This window comes from Hippocampus zosterae, chromosome 1 (assembly GCF_025434085.1).
Source record: "Hippocampus zosterae strain Florida chromosome 1, ASM2543408v3, whole genome shotgun sequence".
Lineage (NCBI taxonomy): Eukaryota > Metazoa > Chordata > Actinopteri > Syngnathiformes > Syngnathidae > Hippocampus > Hippocampus zosterae.
Genome location: NC_067451.1, coordinates 11,033,648 through 11,061,280, shown reverse-complemented (window position 1 = coordinate 11,061,280; position 27,633 = coordinate 11,033,648). Strand labels below are relative to the sequence as shown.

The 27,633-nt window shown below is 42.4% G+C and overlaps 2 protein-coding genes across 2 annotated transcripts in view; both read left to right on the top strand.

Annotated features, from left to right (window-relative positions):
• The first annotated feature begins 754 nt into the window (after window positions 1-754).
• On the top strand, window positions 755-11,753 carry cenpi (centromere protein I). The gene is made up of 20 exons (XM_052046507.1): window positions 755-1,034; window positions 1,584-1,721; window positions 2,148-2,266; window positions 2,459-2,566; window positions 2,660-2,708; window positions 2,828-2,874; window positions 3,245-3,334; window positions 3,800-3,931; window positions 4,153-4,296; window positions 6,033-6,153; window positions 6,360-6,454; window positions 6,562-6,679; window positions 7,082-7,146; window positions 7,281-7,390; window positions 7,772-7,907; window positions 8,034-8,158; window positions 8,519-8,567; window positions 9,060-9,275; window positions 11,104-11,145; window positions 11,231-11,753. Exons 1-20 carry the CDS (start codon window positions 863-865, stop codon window positions 11,321-11,323), a joined length of 2,169 nt encoding a protein of 722 aa, XP_051902467.1. The 5' UTR covers window positions 755-862; the 3' UTR covers window positions 11,324-11,753.
• A 3,221-nt stretch (window positions 11,754-14,974) lies between these two features.
• The window catches only part of drp2 (dystrophin related protein 2), a 156,396-nt gene continuing 143,737 nt past the window's right edge, over window positions 14,975-27,633 (top strand). Inside the window, exon 1 of the mRNA XM_052087349.1 lies at window positions 14,975-15,711. The gene's annotated coding sequence lies outside the window, so the exon portion shown is untranslated. The remainder of the gene's footprint in view (window positions 15,712-27,633) is intronic.

Genomic DNA, 27,633 nt, shown 5'->3' with positions numbered 1-27,633 from the left:
GCTGGCAACCGATTCAGGGTGTCCCCCGCCTACTGCCCGGAGACAGCTGGGATAGGCTCCAGCACCCCCCGGGACCCTAGTGAGGATCAAGCGGTTAGGAAGATGAATGAATGAATGAATGAATAATTAGGACATACAAATCAGAAATGAAATTAAAATTGCACCTTTACACTTTTAATTCTAAAATTGAATTTGTAATTTGTACTAGTTTATAATGATACTGTACAGTAAATATTTATACAATGCCCAGCATTTGCAGTATCTGCAACTAGATTTGTGTACAGTATCAGACAAAATATTTGCCCTCGTATCCCCACCGTGCGGGAAATAGGAATGTTGATAACATTGGGAGAGCTGTTTTTATTTTTGCTCGACTCTTTGGGGGTGAATATTTGCATGAGGGGTCGGAAAAGGCGTTAAATACATCGAAAGTCGCCGCAAGTCAACCACAGCATATTTACGTTTTACTATAAACTTCATAAGCATATGAGGGCCAGTCTGAGAATGTGGGCGGGCCGGATGTGGCCCCCTGTGCGAACTTGCAGCGTTGCAGCTAAGTTGTTGGTACAGTGGTACCATATTTAATTAATATTTAATACAGGTCTATAAATACCAAATTCAGAAATATACACTCGAAAAAAATGACAAGACGGCTCAACAAACAGAAATTAAATTGAAAAGTAGAAATGATGTCGTTACTTTTGGGAATGAATTTCCGTACGTACTGCATTACCAACAATGCACCTCGGCAAATGTACCCTACTGCGCAAGCGCAGAGTAAACGGTCGCGGGAGCATTTGAGTCTTTTGAATGGTGGAAAACAAGGAGGCCTTTCGTGTCATTAAGTTTTAGCAATGTAGACATGGAAGCGATGCAATACTTATCGGAGTCTCCGGATTCGACCAATTCATCATCAAACGACCAGCCTGTGTCCAATCGGAGCCTAAACAGAAGTCAGAGAATCGCCGAAATAGAGAAACGGAAAAATGAGGCGGGGGACCCATTTGTTGCGGCCGTGAAGTATTTCTCTGACGGTAGGACTGTTTTTTCGTTCTACGGGAACATGTGAACTGCCGTGAATACTGGAGTTTATATCAAAACATGAAGTTAATTGGAATGTGTTCGGCATTGAACGCTTCTGTGTACACGAGAGTTCGACCGTAGGTGTGGTGACGTCACCCGATTAGTTTAACACTGGTGTGTGTTTACTCTTACTTGACCCACCATGATCAAAAGCATCACATACCTATCAATCTATTAAGTAGCTAGAATTAACTCTTTCATTTTGTGTTTGGACAGTTTGGGGGTGGAAGACCTAGTACAGAGCCTTGACCCACCCAACATATTTGGGATGGAGATGGACAGCAAGATGTGATATTCATGGCCTCTGGTGTCCAAAATGTGGATTAAAATCCCTTCAGACATATGCAAACCTCGTAGAAAGTCCCCCATTAATGCTAGATCAATTTTCACTTCCTTTAGGCGTGACACCAAGGTGGTCTGTTACTTTTGTCCGTATAGTGTAACTGCTGTGACTGACTGCTGCTGTTGCATTTTTGTGTTCCCACTGTGATACCATCTAGTTGAGGCAGGCACTCCTGTGATGGGCAATGATGTCTTTGAGGGGAACCTGGTGGTGGTGGAGAAGGTGGCATATGCTAAAGGACTTCCACCTGATGCCATCTCTGTGATGCTAGAGTTTGCCATGAGTCTTCGCATGGGTAAGATGATGGATGGATGAATGGAACAGTAGATGAATGGATATATAATATTGTACTGTATTCATCAGGTTGGGGAAATTCAGCCATCTCGCACCTGAGAGTCACTAGACCAAAACAGACACAAAAGCTCATATGTATGATATTGATAAAATACCTCAGTTGGAAAATGGACATTCCATTGTTTTTGTGGTGGAAGAGGGTACACTGTTAACGACACTCTAATGATGATAGATGATTGTAAAACATAATCTTGATTTATTTTACTTTGAGAGGGAAGAAATTTCATCTGTGCTGTATGTTACACATATGTACAGCACATTTGATAGTAAAGTTGTATTCAATTCAATTCAATTTATAAGGAGATACGGCCCGAAATTTTTTTTTATCCAAAATACCCCCCCGTGCCCCGATTTTTGTTGTGTGCAGGAACGAGTTTGTGTCCCCGAGTGCTTAAGTGTTTGATTCCTGCTACAGTGGTGCCTCAGGATGCCGTGGTCCGAGCTGTAGCTTGGCTGGGTGTCTCCAAAATACCCATTAGCACACAAGTAAGTGACATAATTACAAAGAAAAGGGTTATTTCTGTCTTTTAATCATCTAATCCAACCACAAAATCAAGTCAAAAGTCTTTTCCTTAAATAGCGCTTACACTTGACCTCTCCCTTGCTGTATGAAGTACCGGTATGTTAATGTATTTTGTTTCTGACTGGTATTTTAACGCCCTGCCATACTATTTGTAGGTTCTTTTCGTCAAGTGGGTCTTGACAGTGTTTGACATGATTGATGCAAAGGATCAACTGAGAGCCATCTATGGCTTCATTTTCAGCTTTGTGACAGAGGAAAACCTGGTATGTGTCCTCTTTCTTGGATGTTTGGGTGTCCTGAGTGCTTCCGGAACACTCCCAAGCGCTCAGTCACTTTGTATTCTAATTTTGTTCCAGTGTCCCTTCATCTGCCACCTGTTGTACCTTCTAACCACAAAGCAAAATGGTAAGTCAATGCTGACATTTGATGACTGTCGCCTTTGCCATCATTATCTTCCTCATCTTTTAAAAAATGTGTGTTTTGCTTTACTAACCGTTTCTTTTCATTTGTTAAATTGTTTGCAGTGCGAGTGTTTCGAGTACGAAAATTACTGGATTTACAAGCCAGACTGGTAAGTGCGACGATCATTTGTAGTTCACTAGAGCCACCCAAAAACGTAATATTGCTGCATTATAATTTTTGTAAAAATGGAAAACAAAATAAAAAGGACTGTTATGGAGAATTGGAAGGAACCGTCTAAAACTGAGGCAAACTGGGTGCATCTCCTGGAAAATAAAATGTCTAATTGTTATTAAAGATGCGGGCTGGGCATTATGTTATCTTTCCTTCTACAGGTAACAAGTTTTAAACTCTTATTTTAAACAAGCGGTAAGGCTCCACACCTAATCTGAGAGTGTGGCTTGTTTGATAGCGACAGAATTGAAATGGGCAATAATAAATAACAAATGTGCCCTATTTGTATGTGTATTTTGTTTTCTCAGGGAAAACAACCCTTCCTTCTGCACCTGCTGTCCTTATATAAAGTGTTTTGCCCTGAACTGGTGACACTTTCTGTTCCGTCCAGAATGAAGGTTCGTACATGTCATGTTAAACACTCAATAGCTATTTTATTAAGTGCACAACACATTTCAAAAAGTGGACCAAAAATGTCTCCATCCTAGCATAATGCCATGGAAGCCCCTGTCCCATAGCTAAAAAAGCTAGAAAAAATTATTTGGTTTTACACCCCTGTCAACCACATCCAATAATAAATGTGAAAAATAGAACGTACCTTTCCCACCCCTTTGAACCCAACTGATAGTATCATTCAAAACTGAGCATTGCTATCATGGCTAGATTCTAGCCATATTAACCCTTTCAGGGCAGCGGTGACTACAATGGACAGCTTATCATGTTATCAGGTTACAGGGTGCATGTAAGGGTTATGGCATGATTATATTTTATTTTAAGGCGGGTCTAATTATGAGTGGATCTCAAGAGGTAGTGCGCAGAGAAAAAAAAGAATGTGTAATGTCCTCCGTCATATTTCTTCACAGCGTGGCTTCAGGAATCACAACTCGCCCTGGAAATCGGCGCTAGCTTTTGTCCAGAAGAAGAACAGTGCGGCGATCGCTCCCAGTGCCGGTGTGACCCTCACCATGAAAGATCAGAGCAACCTAAGGAAAAGGGTATGGAGGTTCTAAATCTCAACCTCAAAACGCACATTGTTTTGGCTGTAATTTTTGTGGCAACTTTTAAGTCCGCATCTCCTTGGATGTGAAGCAACCATCTTCTCAATATTTTTCATGGACACCGCCGCAATTATTTATTTAACGAAAGAAGAAGCGCTTGCGGAAATCCTAGCCCATAAATATTTAATCCTCATCCCACCGTTGTGCTGTTCTTTCAGAAACATTGCCATTTGGAACTGCCAGTGCTGACTTGTGCTCTTAATAAGGAGTCTCAGGCTGAATTGTCCTCCAACCGAAAATTGGTCCCTCTGGCGCACCTCCGTTCCTTTGCGGAGCTTTTGGAGAACATGCACCGCATAGAGGTACACAGTGACATGCAAACTTACTGCAATACATCAGGTGCTACCATAACATTAAGATGGACTTAACTTAAAAGAATACAGCGGACATGACAGCACTAGAGAATACGTTGTGTGCCTCAGTAATCAATTCAACAACTTTTTAAAAGGTCTGAATAGGTGACCACTTTACTGACGTGAGACCATGGTTATTTTAATTACCGTACAGAGAAGTAACAACATAACTTAAACTTAAATTGAGTAAACATTTTCATTCATGAAAAAAAAATGATGATGCTTTAGAAAAATGAAAACTGAAATTAAGTTTCAAGTTTACAAAAAAAACTAACTTAAAAAATGCCACCGGTTGACATTGCTCCTTTTGTTAACGAAAAAAAACAACAACAATAATGCTTGACAAAAACAAAAACTAAACGAAATTACATTTTATGTTTACAAAACTAAAACAAACTTTAAAAGCGCCACCGGTTGACATCGACAACAGCTGTGCTTGAATGGCTGGATGGCTTTTGTCTTTTGTGACTCTACTACAAAAAAAAATATATATATATATATATATGTGTGTGTGTGTGTGTGTGTGTGTGTGTGTATGCATGTATGTATATGTAGTTAAAGTACGATGTGACAGAATTCCATTCCTACAAAAACAGTGAAACCTGAATTTATACATCAGAATGTGACTTGGTCACTCATCAACGCAGTTGTAAAAGTCACAATTACAGTAAATATTTGTAAAAAAAAAAACCCCAACAACTTCGAGTCCATGTGTATAAAACAATTCCACGAAAAACAGCATGGTAGTTGCTGTGCGTGCCTGCTCGTGTCACTGCATATCGCACCATTTATGACACTATAACGCCGATACATCATAAATTGGGATCTCTTGACTGTCCATTTCTCTGTGCACGCTTCTATCCATCCACAAGGTGGTGCTGTGTCTCTGTTTTTGTATTCTGCCCACCACTTTTTTTATTACACTTAGTATCAGACTTTCTTTTTAATAGCCTTATTCTACTTAGTGGATTGTTTTTATTTGCCCCATAAAATTGAGAAAAAGAAGAGTAGGCCAGGAAGAAGGAATAGTAAAAGCTGAAAAGCCTCATATAAAGTTCTAATAATCAAAATGATGTTTTAAGGCTCACACATTTTGTGTCGTGAAACATAAATTCTCAACCATTTACTTGTCCTGGTTGGTCGCCTGTACATATGGCCATATTAAATCAGTCAAGTCCTGATCAAACTCCTCACAATAGACCACCAATGAATCCCCCTCATCATGCTTTTAACCATTTGATAGGACAGTTGAGCTGCATCCATTCTTTTCCCCACTTCATTGTCATTTGCTTATTACTCTAACAAAGTGCCCACGGTGGAGGGGAAGGGAGCAGCTGTTCGCACATTATATGAGACTGTATAAATTCTCCCACCGAGTGAGTTATTCGGATTACAGGCTGATGAAGGATTATTGAAGTAGCAGACCGCTTGCACTGTGAAAATTATTTAAAAAGAAAAAAAGTCTACTTGGTGACTTTAATCTTGAATCAGGCTGCCTTCATGCAAATTAAAGGTGACTAATAGACCACCTTTGAGGGCATGTGGTGCAATATTTAACTTCATGCGTACAGTTGCATATTTGTCATTGCCTTTCTACATATGAATTTTTTATTTGTGGCCCCAAGGTCAGGACTTGTGACACATCTAGTTCGCTTATGTTTGGCTTCCTTTTTCCCCCGCACCAGCTGCCAGCTCAGATGGGTTCTCTGCTGTCTACCAGTGTGGCTCTGCACTACCTGGACTGTGTGCAGGAGGAGTCGGGCCTCCTCCGCCTCAACTTCTGGCTTGGCTACGCACTCCGAGAAGGTAAGGTTGCAGATAAGCGTGACAGCTCCCCTGTCAGGGAGATGTGCCCAAATCTAAGCTAACCGGCAGTTGGACCGTGGCTCTTGTACGTTCTTTTAAGCATCAGCTTAAAAAGCAGTTGGAGGAAAAGCTTAGGGAACAAACGCATGTGGAATCTGGAATGTGATGGACTTTTTAAAATTTGATACCTTTCACTCTCTTCTCAGAATTTTTGTTTTGTCGAGATGGAGGCGCAACACAGAATTCCGACGAGGCTCTGCAGTTCTTGAACAGGCTGCTGTGTGCACACCAATTTCTCCAGGTGAACCACTCTGTGCCTCTCATCTACGTGCATTTTGCCATCTTGAAATTTTCCATTCATTATTTTACTTTTTAAACAAATTTGTTATGTCTTAATATCTTTACCAGGAGGGATTTTCTAGTTCTGAAGGGTTTCTTTACAAATTCCTAACTGTCTGGGACGGATGCCTCATGCGACCGCAGATCTTCGGCCTGCTGAGCAACATTCCCATGGTGCCGAGCTACAGTAGGTTCATGATAATTTTTCGCCATTTTTAAACGCATATCTGTACATCCATCAAAAACAAAATGCTGTGCTTATCTTTTGGCTAAGATAGCATTTTAGACAGTGTAGTCCGGCCGGCCATCAGATGTATGTGTCTGATCTTCGCCCAGCCTAACTCCATAAACGGAGTCATAAACGGAGAAGCTTGTTTGTGTTGATTATGTCAATGACTTCCTCGAGCTGCAACTCCCACTTGAGTTCAACGCTGCCTCTTTTGTAGACATTTTGACCACCTGTAATTTTATTTCTTTACAAATTGTATGAAATTTGTGTTTGACGGTTGACCATGCAAAGCACTTTGTGAGTCCCTTCTCGGAGAAGCACTACATAAATAAAATTGACTTACTGACTCTGCCTCTTCAGAAATGGGACAGCTTCTGTTGGAGCCCCTCAAGCAGCTGTACTTCACGTCCTCACCATTTTTCAAGGTACGTGTTCTGCTCCAGTTTGTTTGATGCCATTACATCCAAGAACCACTTTCCTATGTGATTTAATAGCGCTAGTTTCGACTGATGTCTGTATGCCTGTGTGTGCATGTGTGTGTGTGTGTGTGTTTTCTCAGTGCGGGCTGTTGGAATGTCTAAACGTTATGCTGCGGAATTGGCTGACCTGGCACTCGGTGTACGCACTGGAGGATGACGTGGACATCAGCATCAGCAGCCACACCTCCATGTAAGTTTCATGAAGGGGGCTTAAGCATAAAATCCGCAATGGCAATAAATGAAAAGCTGTCACCTGGAGATCGACATGGCCAGCCTTCCTACTGAGAAAAACAACCGTTGTTAGTCCCGTGTGAGGAAATCCAATATTCAGTGCCGGGAATAATATACAACCGCCAACCTATCAATGTTGATCAGTTGATGGGCGAGTCACCTAGTGCCTTGCTTAGGGGGGACAGCCTCAGTACAAAATGGGTATCAAGTCCGTTTCAGTGACCTTTTTGTAAGGACCATCAAACCACGGATTCTATGACGAGTTTCTTAATACTGTATCGCACTCTGTTGGTCTACTATCCTACTATTGCTTTGTAACTGTTTTCCATTTTGTTTCCAGATCGATGACTCTGTCGGACTTTAAGGATTCCGTGTTGCAGCTGGTGCAATTCGTGGATCATCTGGCCACTGTGGGGCTGCAGCTGGAGAGCTGCCACTCGCTCCTACTCAACTTCATCCTGGACTTTTATGAGACGGTAACGCAATCTCATTGATCAGAGAGGTGTTTTGATCTGCAGCTCTATTGGTCCCCAAAACACTCTGAAGTCAAGGTATCACTCTACATGAATTATTATACACTGAATTTCATGACCATTCTGCAGGTATGCGACATGTTTTTGAAGTACGGTCTTCCACTCGTCGTGCTACCATCGGCCGGCGTTTTCTACCCTGCGCTACTCGCCACCGACCCCGTCAGTGTGGACCGCCTCGCCTACATCATGCACAGGTATACGCACTCACCAGCATTAATGTAGCGCCACGTAACTGGATGACCAAAGCAGAACCGGGGTGGACTGGCATCTTTGCACTTAAATGTTAATCTATCATTTATGATAATGAGCGGAGGCAAAATACCCCGGCGCTCCCTTCCATTTGATCTTGTTGTGTTCGATTTTTGAAAGCTTTAATAGCTCAGAGTACCATCTTAATTAACTTCTGCACAAGGTTCTTTAATAGTTTTGCCAAAGCAAAAAGGGAAAATGTCAGGGCAACAGAAAGTCTAACTAATTGCTCAACATTGTCACGCTGCTGAAAGCAAATTGCTCTCCATGACATTTGACATGACTTTGTCTTTTTTTTTTGTCAGGTACAAAGTGAACCTGGCATTTGCCAAAAGCCAGTCGAAAATCACAGAGGTGGGTACACCGACTACCAGTACTTTCATTCGATACACCTTAATGTACATACGTACAACAATGCAAGGAGTATTTTCCAAGCTTTATTGAACCAAGACACATATTTTACAGGAGAAAAGTCTCACGGCACACCAACCAAAAATATACTCACAACATTGTCAGAATTTTTGAACTTCTGTATTAAAGAAGCTGATTATCAACTGCTAATTAGTTCTTCATTTCATGTTGGGTGACATTGCTTTTGGTTCTGTGAAGAACGTATGTGACCTTTTTATTGCTCGGCAAGCCAAACATTAAGTTGTTGACTTAAATTCAAACGCAACCGAAGGCTTTGAAGTTTGAAACATGTGTCAAGTCAGCCTTTGTTTCTCACCCCCCCCCCCCCCCCAAAAGTTTCTTAAATGAAGAAGAACTCACCCTGTATGGGGTGATAGAATAAATCACCACAACGAACTGACATGGTTAATAAACAGCCTCACCCTCCTCTGACAGGCTTTTAGCATCAGCCGTCAGACCTTCAGCGATTTCAACCACTACGTAGTTGACATGGTCAACTTCCTGTGGAATGACAAGACATTCCAGTCGGGCGTCAACGTGCAGGTGGACGAGGGGCTGCTGCAGAGGAGCAAAGTACCTGAGTGCTCCACCAGCTTCGACCTCGTCTATCACCCGGCCTTCATGAGCTATGCCATCGACTTCCACCACAAGGTGAGTGTCCGCCTCCACAGCAAGGGAACACTTTCAATGTTTGACAAGTCATTTTAGATCACAGGGGCTTTATAAATGTTAACTAGCAAGGTCTGTACACAGAATATGGGTCGCATTTTTACTCAGGTTCAAAAGATTTGTTTTTGTAAGGTCACTTTTCCATTACAATATTTCATGGCTGTGTGATTACAATGGAACCGCTCCTCAGAGGCGTAGGCCGAGCAGGGCCGTGAAGTCACTGTCTCATGATTAGCTGACAGATGTATGTGTTCTTTTATTGTTCTGACAAGGCACTCCACTGTTTTTGGCTATTTCCTGCTTTTAAGCGAGCGAGAGACAGCCGGCTGCCACCAAGTCCTAAAAATAAAAGAAATACAGCACACATGTATTGTGTTTTACAATAATACGAAACCATATTTACAATTTCATATGTACCTGCGGATGAAATAATTGAAGCTGGCTGTAAAGGTTTTTGCATGCCGCGTGCACGTCGCCATGTCATACACACATGACACACATGACAGATATGTATCACAAATTAAAACATCAAATAATGTAAATTCGAAAACACAACTTGAGTAACACTTGGGTTAAGTTGATTGGTCATGGCTGTACACCACTCTGCAGACATGACCAACTGACCCAGGCTTAATCCGAATGTTACATTTCCGTTGAGAATTCAAAAGTTGCTGAAAGAGGCACAACATGACGTGGGTCATGCATTTCCACCCTGTGACCAAACCACACATCTTTGGGCACAGGAAAAAAAATCATACAAGACTAAATCAAGAGCAATCACAAAAGCATTTGTACCGATGCTTGTCGATTCTTTCGTAACAGCACTCGGGTCAAGTCATGTGCCTTGAGTCACAGTCTGTCGTGAGTACATAATATAAACAACTGGAAGACGCCTGGTGGGACCATGTGGTTCTCGATGACCTTTCTAGTTTCATCTGCCACAATTTTTTCCCCAAACGAGTGCCACACTTTGCTCAATTGAAGTGAGATGGATGTGGTATTAATGTATCTTTCATACAACATACATTAATATCCAAGTCAGTGTTGCATTATTAACGCGTGCAGCATGAGACATGATTTTCATCACGTTTAATAATACACACAAGCCCTTTTTGATTCCGTCCCAACGGCGACATCCAGCTGTGAGCCGCTGAATTTGGCAAGCCGTTTGAGCATTTAGTCCATATCCTACGAATGCGCTCTTTGTCCCTCAGCACATGAATAAAAACACTTAGCAGTGACGTTTTTTTCCCCCTTACTATCTTCTGAGACTGTGCAACATTTCTGCGGACTAGGAGGACAACTAGGACGAACCCGCTGAGCAGCTATATCTTTCTTGTGAGGCAAAACGGTGCACTAGTTAACAACTGTATGCTATCACAACTACCAGTAAAAAGTGACACAGTTGCCTCACTAATAACAAAGTTCAACGGGAGCACACAAGTACAATTTCTACTTGTGTGTCCCCTTTTGTTCTACTAGTGCGCAACAATGTCTTACAGTAGTGGGCGGAAAAAAAAAATCACTAGGACATTTTCGTTATATTGCACCCCTGTCATTTTACGAGTTTGCCAAAACGTCGTACTGTAGTGGCAAAAATGTCATCTTAGTCAGACAGTTGTCCTACCAGTGCACAGAAATGTCATTCAGCCATACAATAGTGGAGAAAAAAGAAAACATCGTAGTGCGCAGAAATGTTTTACGAGCAAGGACAAAGAGCGAGCTAGTAGAGTACATGGACTACTGAGCATGATTAAACGGCTTTCCATGCTGGGATTTCTTAACACTCTCTTTCTCCCTTCATAATTAGTGTTGGCCTGAAAGAAAAGAACTGGATCTCAACTCCATAAAGGTACGAGGACTCGTCAGTGAAAAGGTTTGCTACTGTATATGTGATCATGGGAAGTAATGTGACTGGGGTTGCACGTGTTTTGCAGCATGCCAAGCGATGGGGCTGGTACATGGAGTATCTGTTTTCGCAGGGCTACGATGGCCTAGAACTATTTAAGCGCACCAACATCAACCGGTGAAAGGCGACAAAGATGACAGCGGCACAGTGCAGCTGTAGCCAGAAGAAAAAGGACATAAAAGGACTTTATCACATTCACTTCTTCAAGCTGGCGTCCGTGCAAGTTTCTTTTTATGTAAATAAAAATTGTGTCATTTGGCAAGTTTTAATTATACCATGTGTCTATTGACTGTGGTGGTTACTAGAATTGTTTTTTTTTTGCAATACAAAGCAGCTTTTCAGTGTACAGCATCATATTTTGCCTCCTTTGCATTCACCCTGTCTATTAAGAATAAGAAATCCTGACTTTCCTTGTAAATAAAACCAAGCTGGTGGAAAATGATAGACTGTAGGTAGAGCTGATTGCACGTAGGTTTTTAATTTGCTTATGAAGGTTCTTGTCCTTTTTGTTGTTGCTTTATTATAAATTAAAACAAGCATGGGTTTCGCTATTGCTCTGTAAGTAATCAAAGTACTTTATAATTGTACATTTTGAGAAGAATTTGAATGTAAAAATAATTGCATTGAGATACAATATACGGTGGACCCCGCAATTGGTGGGGACGGGGAGCTAGAAAATAGAAAATACAGTCGACTATTAATGGGCTCAGGGAACCAGTAAGGTGCTGAATAGTGATGGCGGGCACTTATGCAGTCAAAGGCTTAGCCCGTATTTCCAGCTGAGTGGTCAGAGTAATACTTAATATTTGTCAAAGGTAGACTGTCTGACCATTATCATACTATCCACAGTCAGGGTTTCATGTAATACAATTCACACATATACTGTACAGGACAATGTCCATAACACTCACAAACAAGTCAAGTCAAGTCAAGTCAACAGTATTTATAGAGCACTTTCAAACAGCCATCGCTGCATACAAAGTGCTGTACATGGAGCGATTTAACATATACAATAAACAGTAAGACGAATCAGTAATAAGTAATAAGTAATAAGGCGGTAGAAAGCACCAAGCAGTAAAACCAATAGCAAATCTAAGTCATGCTGAGTCAAACGCCAAAGAATACAAGTGAGTTTTGAGGAGGGATTTAAAGATGGGCAGCGAGGAGGCTTGCCGAATGTTCAGTGGGAGGTCATTCCAGAGAGATGGACCAGCAACAGAAAAGGCTCGATCCCCTCTGAGCCTCAGTTTAGTTCTTGGTACGTCTAGCAAAGACTGGTCCACAGACCTGAGGCGCCGGGCAGGGGTGTAGGGGCGTATGAGCTCAGAGATGTAAGGTGGCGCGAGATTATTCAGAGATTTGAAAACAAAGAGGAGGATCTTAAAAATAATTCTAAAATGAATGGGGAGCCAGTGAAGGGATGCCAAAGTAGGAGTTATATGCTCCCTCTTACGAGTACCAGTCAAGAGGCGAGCAGCGGCATTCTGTACCAGCTGAAGGCGCTTGATGGAGGACTGGCTGACTCCAAAGTACAGGGCGTTGCAGTAATCGAGCCGGGATGTGACAAAGGCATGAATTACTGTCTCAAAGTGTTCATGTGAGAGGAAAGGTTTTATTTTGGCCAGCTGTCTAAGGTGAAAGAAGCTGGATTTAACAACGGCACCAATTTGCCGATCGAGTTTGAAATCACTGTCCAGTTTAAGTCCCAAGTTTGAGACCGTTGATTTCAGATAAGGAGATAGGGGGCCCAAGTCTACAGGATGGAATGTACAAGGTCCACTGGGGCCAAACAATATCACCTCTGTCTTCTTTTCGTTGAACTTCAAGAAATTTTGTGCCATCCAGGTTTTGATTTCTTCCAGACAGGATAGGAGTGGCCTTAATGAGAAGGTGTCTTTCTTGCTCAGTGGGACATAGATCTGGCAGTCATCTGCATAGCAGTGGAAAGGAATACCATGTTTCCTTAAGATGGAACCCATTGGGAGCAGATACAGCGAGAACAGCAGAGGCCCCAGAATTGAGCCCTGTGGAACACCACATGACAGGGGAGCAGTGCGTGATTCAGAGCAGCCAAGGCTGACACAAAAGGTCCTGTCAGCTAGATAGGACCTAAACCAATCAAGAACACTCCCGCCAATGCCCACCAAGTGCTGCAAACGAGTCAGCAGAATACTGTGATCCACTGTATCAAATGCTGCAGTTAAGTCCAATAAAACCAGACACACGTGGTCTCCAGAGTCATTTGCCAGGAGGATGTCATTAGAAACGCGTAACAGGGCTGACTCCGTGCTATGCATCGTCTTGAAACCTGACTGGAAGACCTCCAAGATGTTATGTTCATCCAAGAAAAGTTTCAACTGCATGTGCACCACTTTTTCCAGAATTTTGGAAATGAAAGGCAGTTTGGAAATGGGTCTGTAACTTGACAGCTCATCTGGATCAAGACCAGGTTTCTTGATCAAGGGTTGGACCACAGCATGTTTAAACTGTTGGGGAACTACACCAGAAGAAAGGCTGCTGTTGATGATGATATCCAAGACCGATGCACCAACACTCGGGAGAACCTCCTGAAAGAAGCGTGGGGGAAGAGAGTCGCAAGGGGAGCCAGATGGCTTCGTCTGGCGAACTACATCCTCCAAAAGCGCCAAGGACACAGTATCAAAAGAATTTAGGACAGCTGAACATGGAACATGGACAGAGGGGTCAGATGCGGTATTTGGGACCGGAATCCTAGCTGTAGAGACCTTATCAATAAAGAACTGAAGGAATCTGTTGCACATCTCGGCTGAAGAATCCGCGCAAGTAGGCAGAGGGGGTTTGAGTACAGAATCTATCGTTTTAAATAGTGCACGAGGGTTGTGACGGTTGGCTAGAATAAGGTCCGACAGATATTTTCTTTTGGCCTCTTTTACTGTGAGCTGGTAGATACGCCAGCTGTCTTTCCAAATTTGAGAAGAGACATGCAATTTGTCTCTTTTCCACTTGCGTTCAGCTTTGCGACACTCCTGCCTAGCTGCGCGGGTAATGTCGTTAAACCATGGCTCGGGTTTAGGCTTTGGCAGCACAATTTTTGAAGGAGCCACCAAATCCAGGATGGCATGAACAAGTCTAATAAGCAATGTTTTGCTAATATTAAATTACTACATAATTCAATTTTCTATGCAGTTGCTTTGCTTTCGTTGACGATCTCATAATATACTTCTATCTCGTGTACTGATTCACTAGCTAACAGCCAGAGTGATCGAAAGTCACAGACGGCCAAACGCCATTTCGCAGTGTGATCAATGGCTCATTTATTCCAATCGTATCTAAAAAGCAGAATGACACAAAAGGCTCTTCTTTACAATTCTAAACTTTTGTTTAGTCCGGTTTGTTCCTATTGGTATTATGAGTGATTGTGGATGGTATGATAAACAATGACTTCTCAGCCAAGTTGATTACTTGCTATACTGTTTGATCGTGACTAGCAGAATTAATTTAATGACAGAGTGCAGCTTCTCAAAAAAAAATACATTCAGGTCAGTTATGAACGTATTCTTCATTCCATCCATCAATATCTCTTACATGCAACCAATGCAAATCATTAGTTGCGGAATGTCAAGGAGTCTAAGAATGCTGCTTCTATGTTAAAAAAAAAAAAAAGATCAGAAATATCCAAACGATTCCCTCGTGATGGTGGCCAAAGAGTCACAAGGGGTGGTCAAACAGGGATGTACCACAAACGCGTATTGCACTAAAATGCCCCCCCCCCACCCCGCCCCATCCAAAAACATGCAAATAGCTGAGCTTACTATACAATGAAATAGTACACTAAATATTAATAAAACAATTTTTGCCCACTTACTATTACACCTGTCAAGAAAATTATCTCCAACCCTACAAGCCGAACATTAAATAATACAGTACTGTACAACGAAATTATAAACATTACCCCACCCCACACAACTAATTCAGTGCTGTTGATGCCATGTACTAGCTTGTTCCAGATTTTCTTTCTTATGGCCGACCACCACAGCCCCCACGGATGAGTGAATCCGTGTCAGGATCCAAGTGTGGGAGGTACTTGGAAGTTGTAAATCTCTCGGCTGGCGAAGCGAGCGCACACTTGCAGTGAAGACGCCAACGAAACACACCGCCTTGCTCCTTCCCAGCTCGTGACGCACCGTGCCCGGGCCACTCGCGTTGTTCTCCTCAACACCTTTTCGCCTCTGACCCGCGGGAAGGAAAGAAGGGAGGGCGGACAGACGGTTGGACGACGTCCCTTTGGCCAGACATTTACCGGGCGGATGAAGCTCAACGGCGGACGAACTGCGCCCTGATGTCACGCTCTCCACCGCCGCCGCCGCTGGCCGCAGCTGCTTCTCCGCGCTCCTCTCCGGTGTTCTTCACTCGTCCACCTCCACCTCCGCCGGATCTCTCTCCGCAGCTGCAGCCACTTGGGAATCAACATCGCCGGGGGAGCTTTGCCTTTACCACCTGAGTGACAACCTTTCGGACCGGAGGCAAAAGGTAAGACTGGCTACCGTTTCTTCTTGTTTGAAGTGAGTTTTTAACACGCCTGCTTAATAAATAGTTGTTTTATTATTGTTTTTTTTAAATAGCATTTTGACATTTTTTATGTTAGGTGCAAAGTATCGAGCGTAATGAGCTGTGCCCCAGTTTGGTCATTCTTCGCAGTTGGCAGCCTTGTTAGTTTGCAATTAAGCAAAAATTTGCCTACGTGAGGGCATGAATGGTGCACCCCAAACAGTGAGGGCTTGTCTCATATTTTTACAAGCAATAAAAGTAAAAAGCAAACGCAGGGGTCATTGTGGAGTATGATTGGGCGAATGTTCGGGTTCGCGCACAGTACCTTCATTTACGACTTGAATGTGTTCCATAACCAAGCCCATAAATCAATATCTAAATAGAGAGGTACATCCTGTCAGTATTTTTTCATTGTTTTAATAAAGCAATATCAATGAATTGCATTAAATAATTAGGCATCCTAAAATGATAATGGAATGGAATGAATCGGTTGAAGTGCAAATGAATAACATTTTATGACACATTAGTGTGATTGTGTGTTAAGGTGTGCCTTTAAGGGGCATGTCCTAGTGAGCCTTTGCATGCCGGATGCTTGGGTGAGTGCATGAGTTTGATGCCGCCTAAATAATAGCAGTCGATGGGGTGGGTGGATGTTTGACTGGCTATTGACAGACAATTTTCTGTCTGTGTGTGTGTGTGGGGGGGGGGGGGGGGGGTTGGGGGGAGTAAAGGAACGTCCCCGCCTCCCTCAAAATCTACTAGGCTTTTGAAGTTGTAGGTACATTTTTAGGTAAATTTCCTTCATTTCTCAGTATCTTAACACACAAAGCTGAATGACTCAACAGACATATGCAGTAGGCGGGAGTCTGTAAGAGTATTTCTGGTGCTAATCCAAATTAAGATTGTGAAGACGTTACGGCTCCTCTGAGTGCCATTCTAGTTCATTCCAATGTTTCCCCTTGCTTTCTTGAAAACAAACAAAAAAGAGTGACCGCGTGACCCCATGGGGTATTTACAGGGATTTTTATACCAGGGGGCCAAATAATAGGCTATAGTTTGAGGTTTTTGGAGCACATCCTCTGAGGTTTTACAATGCCTACTTTGGGAATTGCATGACATGATGTCACAGGCCAGAGGTTAGCCTCCACTGTCCTAGCGAGTCAATCGGCTGTGGTGTTTTAAAAGACATGCAATGACTCACGAAAGTCAGTACAACCCTCACATTTTTTTTATAGTGTTACATCTTTTCATGGAACAATAGTGAATAAATAATTTCTTACAATGCAAATTAGTAAGTGGCCATCTTGCATAACTGTACATTTACCGTATACAGTTTACACTAAATCAACACACAACCATTCATGTCTAAAACGCATGCAACAAAAGTGTGTACATACACTCCTTTGTGAAAATGCTGGAATCATATTTTCGGGGGAAAGGGTTATAAGCCCAGGGATATTTTGTACATAAAAATAACGGTGTATGTTAGTATCCTCTCAGAATAAATCAATCAGAACAAATTCCTTGTGTGTTCTACATACATATAAAGAGGATTCTGATTCTGATCCACAACTATAAAATTAATGTCTAAACAACCGGTAACAAAAGTTAGTACATTTACACAAGTGATAATGCCAAAGTCAATCAGCCATTTCCCTCCCCTGGTGTCATGTTATTCATCAGTGTGTCAGGTGTGAATGGGGAGCAGGTGTGTCAAGAGGGTGTTTGTGATCTTGTTGTAACCTAGGTCAGCGGTTCAAGTACCACTTCACAAAATACTCAGCTCTCCACGTACCACCATCATGACCAACACTAGAAACTCTGCAGCCAAGCCATTCGGCTTTTCTCGCTTTCAAATCTGAAGGGCGATTAAATGGCTGGATTCGTTTTGGACTAATATCCTCCCTGAGGTGTGAACATCCCAAAAAAATTCTAAATTCCATGACCAAAGGACAAGCCATGTAATTGAACCATGTTTTTCACCATCCCTTCACCATTGATCTTAAAGTGGCACGTGACACCAGGGATGGGGTTGCGCTCGATTTGGACATTTTCATTCAGAGGTGGACTCACTTTTGTTCTTTGGACATAAATGACTGCGTGTTGAGTTATTTTGAGAGTACAATGAATTTATATCAAGACGCAAGCTGTATGTTAATGACTTTAAATTGTTGGAAAGTGTCATTTCTTTAGTGTTATCCCAGTAAAACATACACAATAAAATATTTACAAAAGTGTGAAATGGTGTATTTACTTTTTATTTCTATGCGTCTACTCTTGCTGCTCTGTCTAACATTGGAGTCTAATCGAATACGTTGTAAAAGTGTAGTCATGTCGGTGCTGGGATCAGACGCATCCTCCTCCTCCTTGCTTGAGTTCTTTCATCTTTCTCGCAATGAAGCCTCTAAATGGCCCAAGAAGGATAAAAGAAACGGAACAAACTCTCCACGCTGGTAACACGCGCTCTCCACATTGTTATCATTTGAAATAACGTAATGTCCGGTGATTTTCCCCAAGAGATAATTTCCCCGATGTCTTTTGATGTGGCTCACAGGAGAGCACGACATTTCCATTTTTCCATGTGATGCGCATTGTGTTGCTGTGATTTAGGAGGCACCTATGACGGCAAACAGTTGTGAAGTGTAATTGCAAAAGATGCTGAAAGGATGAGCGGAATGTTCCGTTGTCATTGCCTGCTCCATTGACATGCTTGCTGGTCCTCTTTTTAGTCTTATTTTAGAAGAACAGAGCAGAATAGCATCCTAGCCCTGCTGATGTGTTTGTGTGTTTGAGTCTTAAAAATGGTCAAAAATCGGATCAGATCGTTCTGTTCACTCCCAGATGCTGTGGGCATGTCCATTCAACTGCCAGTCAAATACCCCAATTACAACCTCAAAAAATGAATGCGACTTTTCACAGCCAACAACGAGGCACTCTAATCCCAAGTGACCATGACATCCAGAAGCCCACTACAAGCATTGGCTGTTATTTTCCTATGCCACCCAAGTCCCCTGGCACTTTTCAACCACTCTCTGTTTAACATTCACACACTCATGGAAAACAGGCGAGGCACTAGAAAGTGACCACGGCATCCCAAAGCTGTCCTCATGCTAGCTGTGAAGTTGGACTTCGGTAAGAAAAAAAATCCTCCTTCCACTTTGCACCTTTGCACATCTCCGCGTGACATATTTCTATTCACACTCGATTTTAGAGATGCCATCCCGAAGCCCTTGCCCATGTGCCAGCTGTCAAGGTTAACTTGAATGAAAAAAAAATCCCCCCTCCTTGCGCTTCACCTTTCTCTGCATCACTCATGGTTGACAACAAGGCACTCTAAAGTGGCCACACCATCTTGAAACCCGAATCCCCAAGCTGGCTGTTAAATTGGATTCGTTAAAAGAAAAATCCCCCCCACCCCCACAGCTTCGCTCTTCTGCTAGTCTCTATAAGTCATCCACACACTTATAGCTGTCAATGAGGCGCTCTAAACTCAAGTGGTCCTGACAGACTGAAGCCCTGTACACATGCTGGCTATGAAGTTGGATCCCCTCCACCCACCCCTCACCTCCTTCTTGCTCTTTCACTTTTCTCTGCACGTACTCATTGGCCAACAACAAGGCGCTCTAAAGCAACCGGCGTGCTTTCTGAAGAGAAGAAGCATTTTCAGCACCAATGTTTGATTCTTATTCTCGCTTGATTGCATTTCTTGACATTTTCAGTGAATAATACACAAAACTGAAGGAGGAGGTTCAACAGTATGGTAAGGTCATTTAAAGTGTGGAGGTGTGCAATTTTATCTAGCTTAACCGTTATTTTTTTTTCTAGGTTTGCGCTCTCCTGAGTGCCATTACCCCTGACAACGTGAGGCATTTTAGACCCTTTTGTTAATTTGTCAGTGAATAATGCATGAATGTTAATTGAAAAAAAAAAGTTCACAGATGGTCTTCCATTCTGATGAATCCTTAAAGTGTCTTTTACGGGATTTTCGTTATTTAGATGATGTAGGGAATACATTAAGGATAGTCATGGGCCTATTTTTTCCCCTCCCATTTTTTTGGGTTTCTGTCTTTCTTTCTTAATTCAAGAGAGTGAGCTGAAAATGTCATCCTGTGTTTAAGTCTGCCCGGGGTCCTGTGTTACTTATTGGCGCGTTATGAATTAACATCCATCCGCCTGCTATAGTGATGTCTTGCATTCTTACTAGGCCATATTTAGCTGAAGAAGGGGTGATGTCAAGTTGGAATTTTAAAGGGCACATTTAATGGGAAAATTGACTTTTTAAGGAAACTTTCATCTGCCTATGTCTGAAAAGCTCACTGACAAAAGGTGAAAGATGAACCAAAGCTACGACATGCCTCTGGCAAAAATGGTGACGACCCTATGCAGCCTTTTTAGATGTCTCCCTCTTCCAACACAGCTGTTTCAAAGGATGCGAATTGTTATCAGGCTTCTACAACGCTTGCTGTTGAGCAGATCAGTTGAATCAGGTGTGTTGGAGGAGGAGGGAGACATCTAAAACAGACTGGATAGGTGCTCTTGAGGCCCGGTCTTGGGCACCCCTGGTTTAACTGAAGTTCCTCCTCCGAGTTCAACGTAGTTGCTTTCCCCCAGAGTGCGCCAAAGCAATATTTTATATCAGATATGGGTTTGGCCTGAGCACAAAAACAGCATAGGCAAGTTTCCGTAGAGTATTCTGAAAGCGATTAGCAGATAAGCTGTAGGAAAATAATCAATCAAATGTGTCCTTCTAAATCAAATACCATCTTTCATCATTTCTTTAACCAAGTCAAATTTTGTTACCAGTAATCACTTGGATTTTGAGAAGTACAACAAACTGTGATTTAATTACATGTAACCCCACCCCTTCATCAAAGCCCCGAGTCACGCCCTGCTTTGACCGAACTGTCACCTTCTGTATTGGGCGAACATGATTTGCATTAACGTAGCTTGAGGTTTAATTAGGGCAACTGACATTTGTTTAAAGTGGATATTATTTAAATTACAATTAATGTACACTATTCCCAGCGGAGCCTCGGCCGCAGAAATAATAGCTCTTTTGCTTCTCTTTTGGAAGCGGCTTCTTGCCACCACCAATATGTGCGTTGTTTGTTTTTATCGCTCGAAGTGACAAATATGTCTGCTTAATATGCACGAGATGGAGTACTTTTTTCTGTAAATGGGTGATTTAAATTAGAAATGCATGACTTCAAAGGGAAATGACTCTGATTGTTGGGATATGTTGAGCAAAAAAAGCAAGTGGTTTTAATTCAGGACAGAAGTGATCGATCTGGACTGGTTGCCAGTCAATCACAGGACTCGTAGGAAAAAAAAAACATCCATCCAGTCTTGATCACCTGGGGGAAGTATAATGCAGACAAAGACATGTACAAAGAAGAAAAAAAAAAGAGTAATTTTAGTCTTTCTACCTATATTGCTCCACCAGTGGTATTCTAACAGCCATTTGTGAATGAGTTGCTTGGCGCCCACTCTGCTATTTGTTAGCCCGTCCTTCGGCATTTTTTTTGTTGTTAGCATGAAGCTAAATGGACCGTGTAGGGTGAAGCTATGTGGTTGTTTTAAAATACCCAATGTGTAAATCTCGACAAACAAGACAGTGGCACAATACATCTGTAGCCAGAAAAAAAAGCTGCATGCGTGCGTGTCGACTCCCACATCAGCGAAATTGTGGGACACTAAAAGGAAGGAGTAGCGATGAGTGAATGACGTATGTCAACAAACGCACGTGCAAACGACGATTTATCGAGTCCATAACTATCATGCCCTTTTTTTCTCACCAAACGATAATTCGATTTAGTAATTACGGTATCATGACAAACCGAACCTGACATGTTTATTCAGCGCATGTGTCTTAGATTTTTGCTTTCAAGTCAACGATAAAAGTTGGCTCAACGACAGGTGGTGTTTCAAAACCCAGAAAATCAAACAACAAACCACTTTTACAAATGGGTGATTTTTGTTTCTACTGCCTTAAGGAACATTTTCTTGTGTTGTTTACAAAAGGGTTAAAGAACACATTTTAATTCACGTTAATAGGTTGCTGCCACTTGTGTGGTGTTCATCCCTCCATTTGCAAACATCCCGGTGTTTCCCCGCATCAAGTCAGCACGATGGTAACTTGGGCTGATTATCGTTCTCCCTCGTGCCCTGCGCCGCATGGCGAGAGGCCCTCGCGCTTGGCTGGACTGTCATGGCGCGTAATGAGATGTTTGATGGTGGGTAGATGGCGCATAATGAAGCAAATGAGAGTTGGTAGTAGCAGTTAAATAAAAAAAGGAAGCTTATTCATTATTCAATGTCTTTCAGTGAAGCCGCTTGTATTTGTATAGTGCAAAATCCCAGCAGAGGCTGCCCATGATAATGTAGAGCACGTCCAGATTGTTGGCTTTAATCTGCAGAGACTTAACACGGCCTTGAAAGCAAGCAGCAACAACAGCGAAGCACCAAGGTAGGAAGAAAGCGTTCAAGAAGTTGAAAGTATCCCCTTGAGGGTCCCCCAAAATATTGCAGACAACTGTCAACAAAGACAGCAGATAGTCATAGTTATGTCAAGATCTGTGCTAATTTCCAGTGTCTTTTCTGTTTTTATTTATTAAATTTTTATACACTATATATTTTTTGCATTATATTTTAGCATTTAGGTAACAGACTGCCCAAGCAATTCTTCATAACCTAAGTAGAATTAGCAGGTACAACAACATTTTGAGTACTGTTTTTCTGATGACTTTTTACTTTTAATCCCAACTTTTGAAAAATCATCTGTACGGTTTACTCTTACCTTGTTAAAAGTTCATTACTTTATTCAACGGCTGCAAATGGCGAAGATTGGCTCCTGGCCAATAGAGGGCGCTCGGCTGCTGCCCCTACACTCACTTTTTTACCTTTTCGTCTTGAACTACATTGCATTTCAGTAGGTGTAGGATTTGAATCTATAGGGGCGTTCACACGGCAAGATTTGGTCCGGTGCTACGCCGGGGCTGCCCCAGTAGAGCGTTCACACGTGCAAATTAGCTCCATCGTAGCCCCGGAAAAAGGCTTACACCGGACCAAATTTGATTCACCTCGGGGAGGTGGTTTAAAAATTTGCTCCGGAGCAAATGCTCGTTTGCGAAGCAGCACCGATATAAATTTGTACGTGTGAACGCAACTGGGTTTAATTTGCTCCAGAGCAAATGCTTGTGAAGCGTACGTACGGCGAAAATGCGTTGCTTTCGTGCTCTGTCGGACTTCCGTCATGTGTTTGTTTAATAAAGACACAAGACTTGACTGATAACATCTTTCCTTTTGTAGGAGACTGGAAAGTCTCGGAGTTGTGTGTTCACAACCCCCCGCCCTCCATATAATCTATTTTGTGATTTCCTCTCTTGATTTTCTGTTTGGCGCATTACGTGTTTGCTTTTCTGAGTGTCATTGAAGTCATCGTTGATTTACGTTTTCGGGGGCGGTCACTCTCGAGCAGAAGGCACGGAGACCGAGAAGGAGAAGGACGTGCCTGTCCAGTAGTTGCTTTAGTTGTGTATACGTTTTAAAAAGAACCAACACGACAGCTCATTTGTTTTCTGACGTTTTGCTCCGCTGCAGAAACTGCCGTCTGAACGCAAGTGGGGCTGCACCGACGCTGTGCCGGTGCAGACACGCTGCTTTGTACGTGTGAACGCTCCACACAATTTGCTGCGGTGCAAAATATATCGCAAAAAAATACACCGGTGCAGCGCCGGAGTAAATGTGTGCCGTGTGAACACCCCTTATGCATGTACTTAAGACCAAAGTATGAATACTTTAGCTCCTTAGCTGCCCACCATGGTGAGCTGCGACATACCAAAACAGAAAAATGAGACGGGTGTGACTGGGGACTTTGAGAGAAAATCCATTTCCCAACTCCATATATTCCCAAGCATGCGGTCTCCTTGGCTACAGGGACTTTAGGGGTGTTCATACAGGACACATTTGCTCCGGCGCTGCACCGATGTATTTTGTTGCGATGTGATTGTGAATACTCCACACAAAACTTTTTTAAAAACAATTTTCATGTTGATTGGAAGTCCTACCATTTAATTGTATTTCATTTATTGATTGACCAAGTAGAACCGCTGGATGAGATTATCCATGTTGAAATATCATTTTTAGAGAATTCCTTCGACTTCAAATGAGGTAGTAAAGCCATTAGCTGCTGCAGTGAAAGGCCACAAGGAGCGACATCTATTCAAGTATATGCTGTATGCAGCATAAATGTCAGCGTGGACTTCTCCAACTATTAAAAAATTGCTTTTGCCTCACTGAATTTTAAGCATGAATCATGTATGCGCTACTGTATGTTGTTGTTGGTACTTAATGCAAATGAATCCAAACCCTTTGCTTATTCAATGTATTTGAATCACTGTGAATATGCGGTATGTAATTGAGAAATATGCCTAATTGCTGTCAAAAAAAGCTTTTTCGTCTGTACCGGTTTATCAAACTTTAACACACTTGGAGTGCAATGATTGAGATTGAATGGGCAGTGGTAGCACAGTGGATTAGTGGTTGGCATGTCTACCTTGTTCAAGAAGTCTTGGGTTCGAATCCGCTCACATGTGTGGCTTTCTCAGTTTAATTTTTTATTTTTTTCGTTTGGGAGCGGGGCTTTTAGGGAAAGCTAATTTTCCTTTGCAGTCGCAGAGACTGAGAATGGCAACCAGTCCAGGGCGTCATCTGTCGAGAAAACCTCAAACTCACTCGGCAACCTAATAAGGATCAAAATGTACTTGATGGATGGATGGATGGTTGTAAGGAAATCTGTTGGTTGCAGACTTGTTACCAGATGGACATGACAAGAAACGCACTTGAACAGTTAGTTTATTTCCTCTTTTATTTTCATCGTAATATTCCAATCTCCTGTGCCACCACTGCGCTGTTCCCATTAAATCAAAGGAGGCCATTCATCAATACTTTATTCATCCCGTGATTTAAATGAAATTGTCACTGCGGCAATATTCACACTAACTTTCATCTTAATAACTGTGATGCACTCAAAAACCCAACCAAAAACAATGCAGCAGCATCGACGACATAAAATTCCTCTTTCTCTCAAATGTTCTGATGATGATTAGACAGCATGGTTATTGCACAAGTGTTCCCATGGATGCCCACAATAACGGGGCACTCTAAAATGTGTGGCGTTACGATCTGGGGGTGGCGGGGGTAGTATCTGGTCTACCAATTTCCACACGCAGTGCAACCTAAAGACTTAACCACAGAGAGAAAAAAGGGCAGATTTTTTTTTTTGTGCGTGTTGTGGTGAAAGTCCTTGAGTGCAACACATATAGCACAGGTGTGCCTTCGCCTGCCCGCTATAAAAGGCCACTGTAAAATGTGTAGTTTTACTGTATTGGGAGTCCAGAGGGCTCAGAAAACAAGTCAGTATCTGACCTGACTGGTGTTTTCATCACGAATTGCATCGCTTTTTTTTTTTTTGCCTCAGCAAATGGCCACTCAAAAATGTGCAGTTTTACTTCCTTTCATTCTTATTGTAAACACATTTGTAGGCGTCTCTGCTTTGTCTCAGTGCCGAACTGCCAATTGACATACACAGCTCAATAATTGCCCACCTATGGTAATTTTTATTTTATTTTTTGCGGTAGGATTCACACACACACACACACACACACACACAGCAGTTTGTGTACCCCCATGGCAACCTCGCACCTTCACTTTTCCAGCAAACGCAACAGGTGCTGGAGAAACACTTACGGGAACCCTTTTCCAACATAAACATTGCAACCACATCATGCCACACGTACACGATAGACTGGTGGTGGTTTGACACAGGTAACCTGTATAAAGGTCGGGTTTGACAGCGACAAGCAGTATTTCAAAGCAGCAGATGACCTATTGTGTTGTTGCTCTTTTGTGTCTCTGGTTTTCTCCCATTTTGAGGCGTAACAGTCTTTATTTTTTTCTTTCACAACAGCGTGTCAAAATGCAAATGTACGTGTTGAGCTGATGTTGACTTTTAATTGGATGGGAACATGCCTCACTCGGGGGAACTCAATTTGGGATTGTTTCGTCGGAGTCATGTAGTCACACTGTCTCGCATTGAGTAGATGTTTTTTTAAATGCAGTTTGATGCTATTGCTTGCTCAGCATCCTTAACTGTCCACTCTTGTCATCTTGAAAATATTTGTTCACGTATTTGTTCTAGTACTACATTAGTTGGAGTACTATATTAAAAAAAAAAAAAAAACGGGTCACTAAGGGCTGCAGCTATCAAATATTTTGGTATTCTGACATCCTACCGAAAATTCCATCGAATGATATATTTGGGTAAAAATAAAAAATCTGTAACTTTTTGCCACTTGTTCCAGCTTTTTTCGGAACGCATTGGTGCCGTAAAATTCTAACTTAATGATTATTTGCTGAAAACAATAACATTTCAGTTTGAACATCAATATCTGTCACGTTGCAAGGTGGTGGTGGACCCCAAAAAGCAGGCAGGAGAGAGGAGCAGGGTGTATTTGAAGAATTGTATTTAAAACAAAGAAAACTAAATCTAAAACACACAAAGTCCAAAGTATCAAACAAAAACCATGACTAAAGCTAAAATATAACAATGAACTAAACATGACAGAAAACAAGAGCAAACAGCAACACACATGACAGTAGCAAGAGGCAACAATGACCCGACACTGAGTGCTCGGGCTGCGAGTCCTTTTAAGGCCCTAATTACCTATGACCAACAGGTGTGCAGCTGCTGGGGGAGCCCTACAGTGCCACCTGTTGGTCCATAAACCGAATCATGACAATATCTCGCCTTTGTAGTTTATTCGTTTAAATATAATGTAGGTTGAACATGATTAGCAAATCACTGTATTCAGTTTTTATTCGTGTTTAACATGTCCCAACTTCATTGGAATTGGGGTTGTATTTCCTTAACCGAAATGCCTTTTCAAGTTATTTTTCATTTTTGTTAGCGACAATATATGAAACAGGCCTTCCACTTTGAAGACAAAAGGCTAACGATGTCTCCATTACTCTTCCATGAGGCCAACTTCCTCCTGCTGAGGCGTAATTGAGCACCACAGGAACGCTCCACTTTTGAGTCCTTAGCCTGTAAAGCGACACTGTCCGTGCCTTGCTTTCAATGGAAATGGGCCGAATAATAGACTTTTCCCATGTCTTTCTGTATACTGTGTGTGTGTGTCTGCAGGCACCATGCGCCTCCAGATCATTTCTCAAAGTTGCACTTCCCTCCACCTGCACGGCTCGTGGCAGCATTCAGATTTATCAAAAGAGAAAGAGGCCACAGCGACGGCACAGCGCAATTAATTCTGTCTGCTTCCATTTGGTCGCGCTCAGTCGGGCTTGCTCCATTAGCGACACAAGTCGTTGTCGTGGTATCGAGAAGGTGCGTGCTTGAGAAAGAGAGAGTAAATTCATGCAGCTGTTCATCACAGGAGCGGTTTCAAACAAAGCGGAAACAAAAAAATAATAATAAACAAAGATGCTGAATGTTATTTGTCGGCCTCGGCGTCATTTAAGCTTTTGTTTTCTCACATCCATCCATCCATCCATTTTCCAATCCGCTTTATCGAACAAGGGTCGCAGGTGGGTGCTGGAGCCTCTCCCAGCTTTCTTCGGATTGTAGGCAGGAGACACCCTGAACCGCTTGCCAGCCAATCGCAGTGCACACAGAGACAAACAACCATCCGATCTCACACTCACACCTAGTGACAGTTTGGAGTGCTCAATCAGCCTGCCATGCATGTTCTTGGAATGTGGGAGGAAACTGGAGTACCCGGAGAAAACCCACGCAGGCCCGGGGAGAACATGCAAACTCCACACAGGGAGGCCAGAGCCAGGATCAAACCCACGACCTCTGCACTGTAAGGTCAACGCGCTAATCACTGG

Coding starts and splice junctions, on each gene's coding strand:
- cenpi (XM_052046507.1), top strand. CDS start 863: ATGGAAGCGATGCAATACTTATCGGAGTCTCCGGATTCGACCAATTCA. Junction 2,709..2,827: donor TCTAACCACAAAGCAAAATG/GTAAGTCAATGC, acceptor AATTGTTTGCAG/TGCGAGTGTTTCGAGTACGA. Junction 7,391..7,771: donor ATCAGCAGCCACACCTCCAT/GTAAGTTTCATG, acceptor TTTTGTTTCCAG/ATCGATGACTCTGTCGGACT.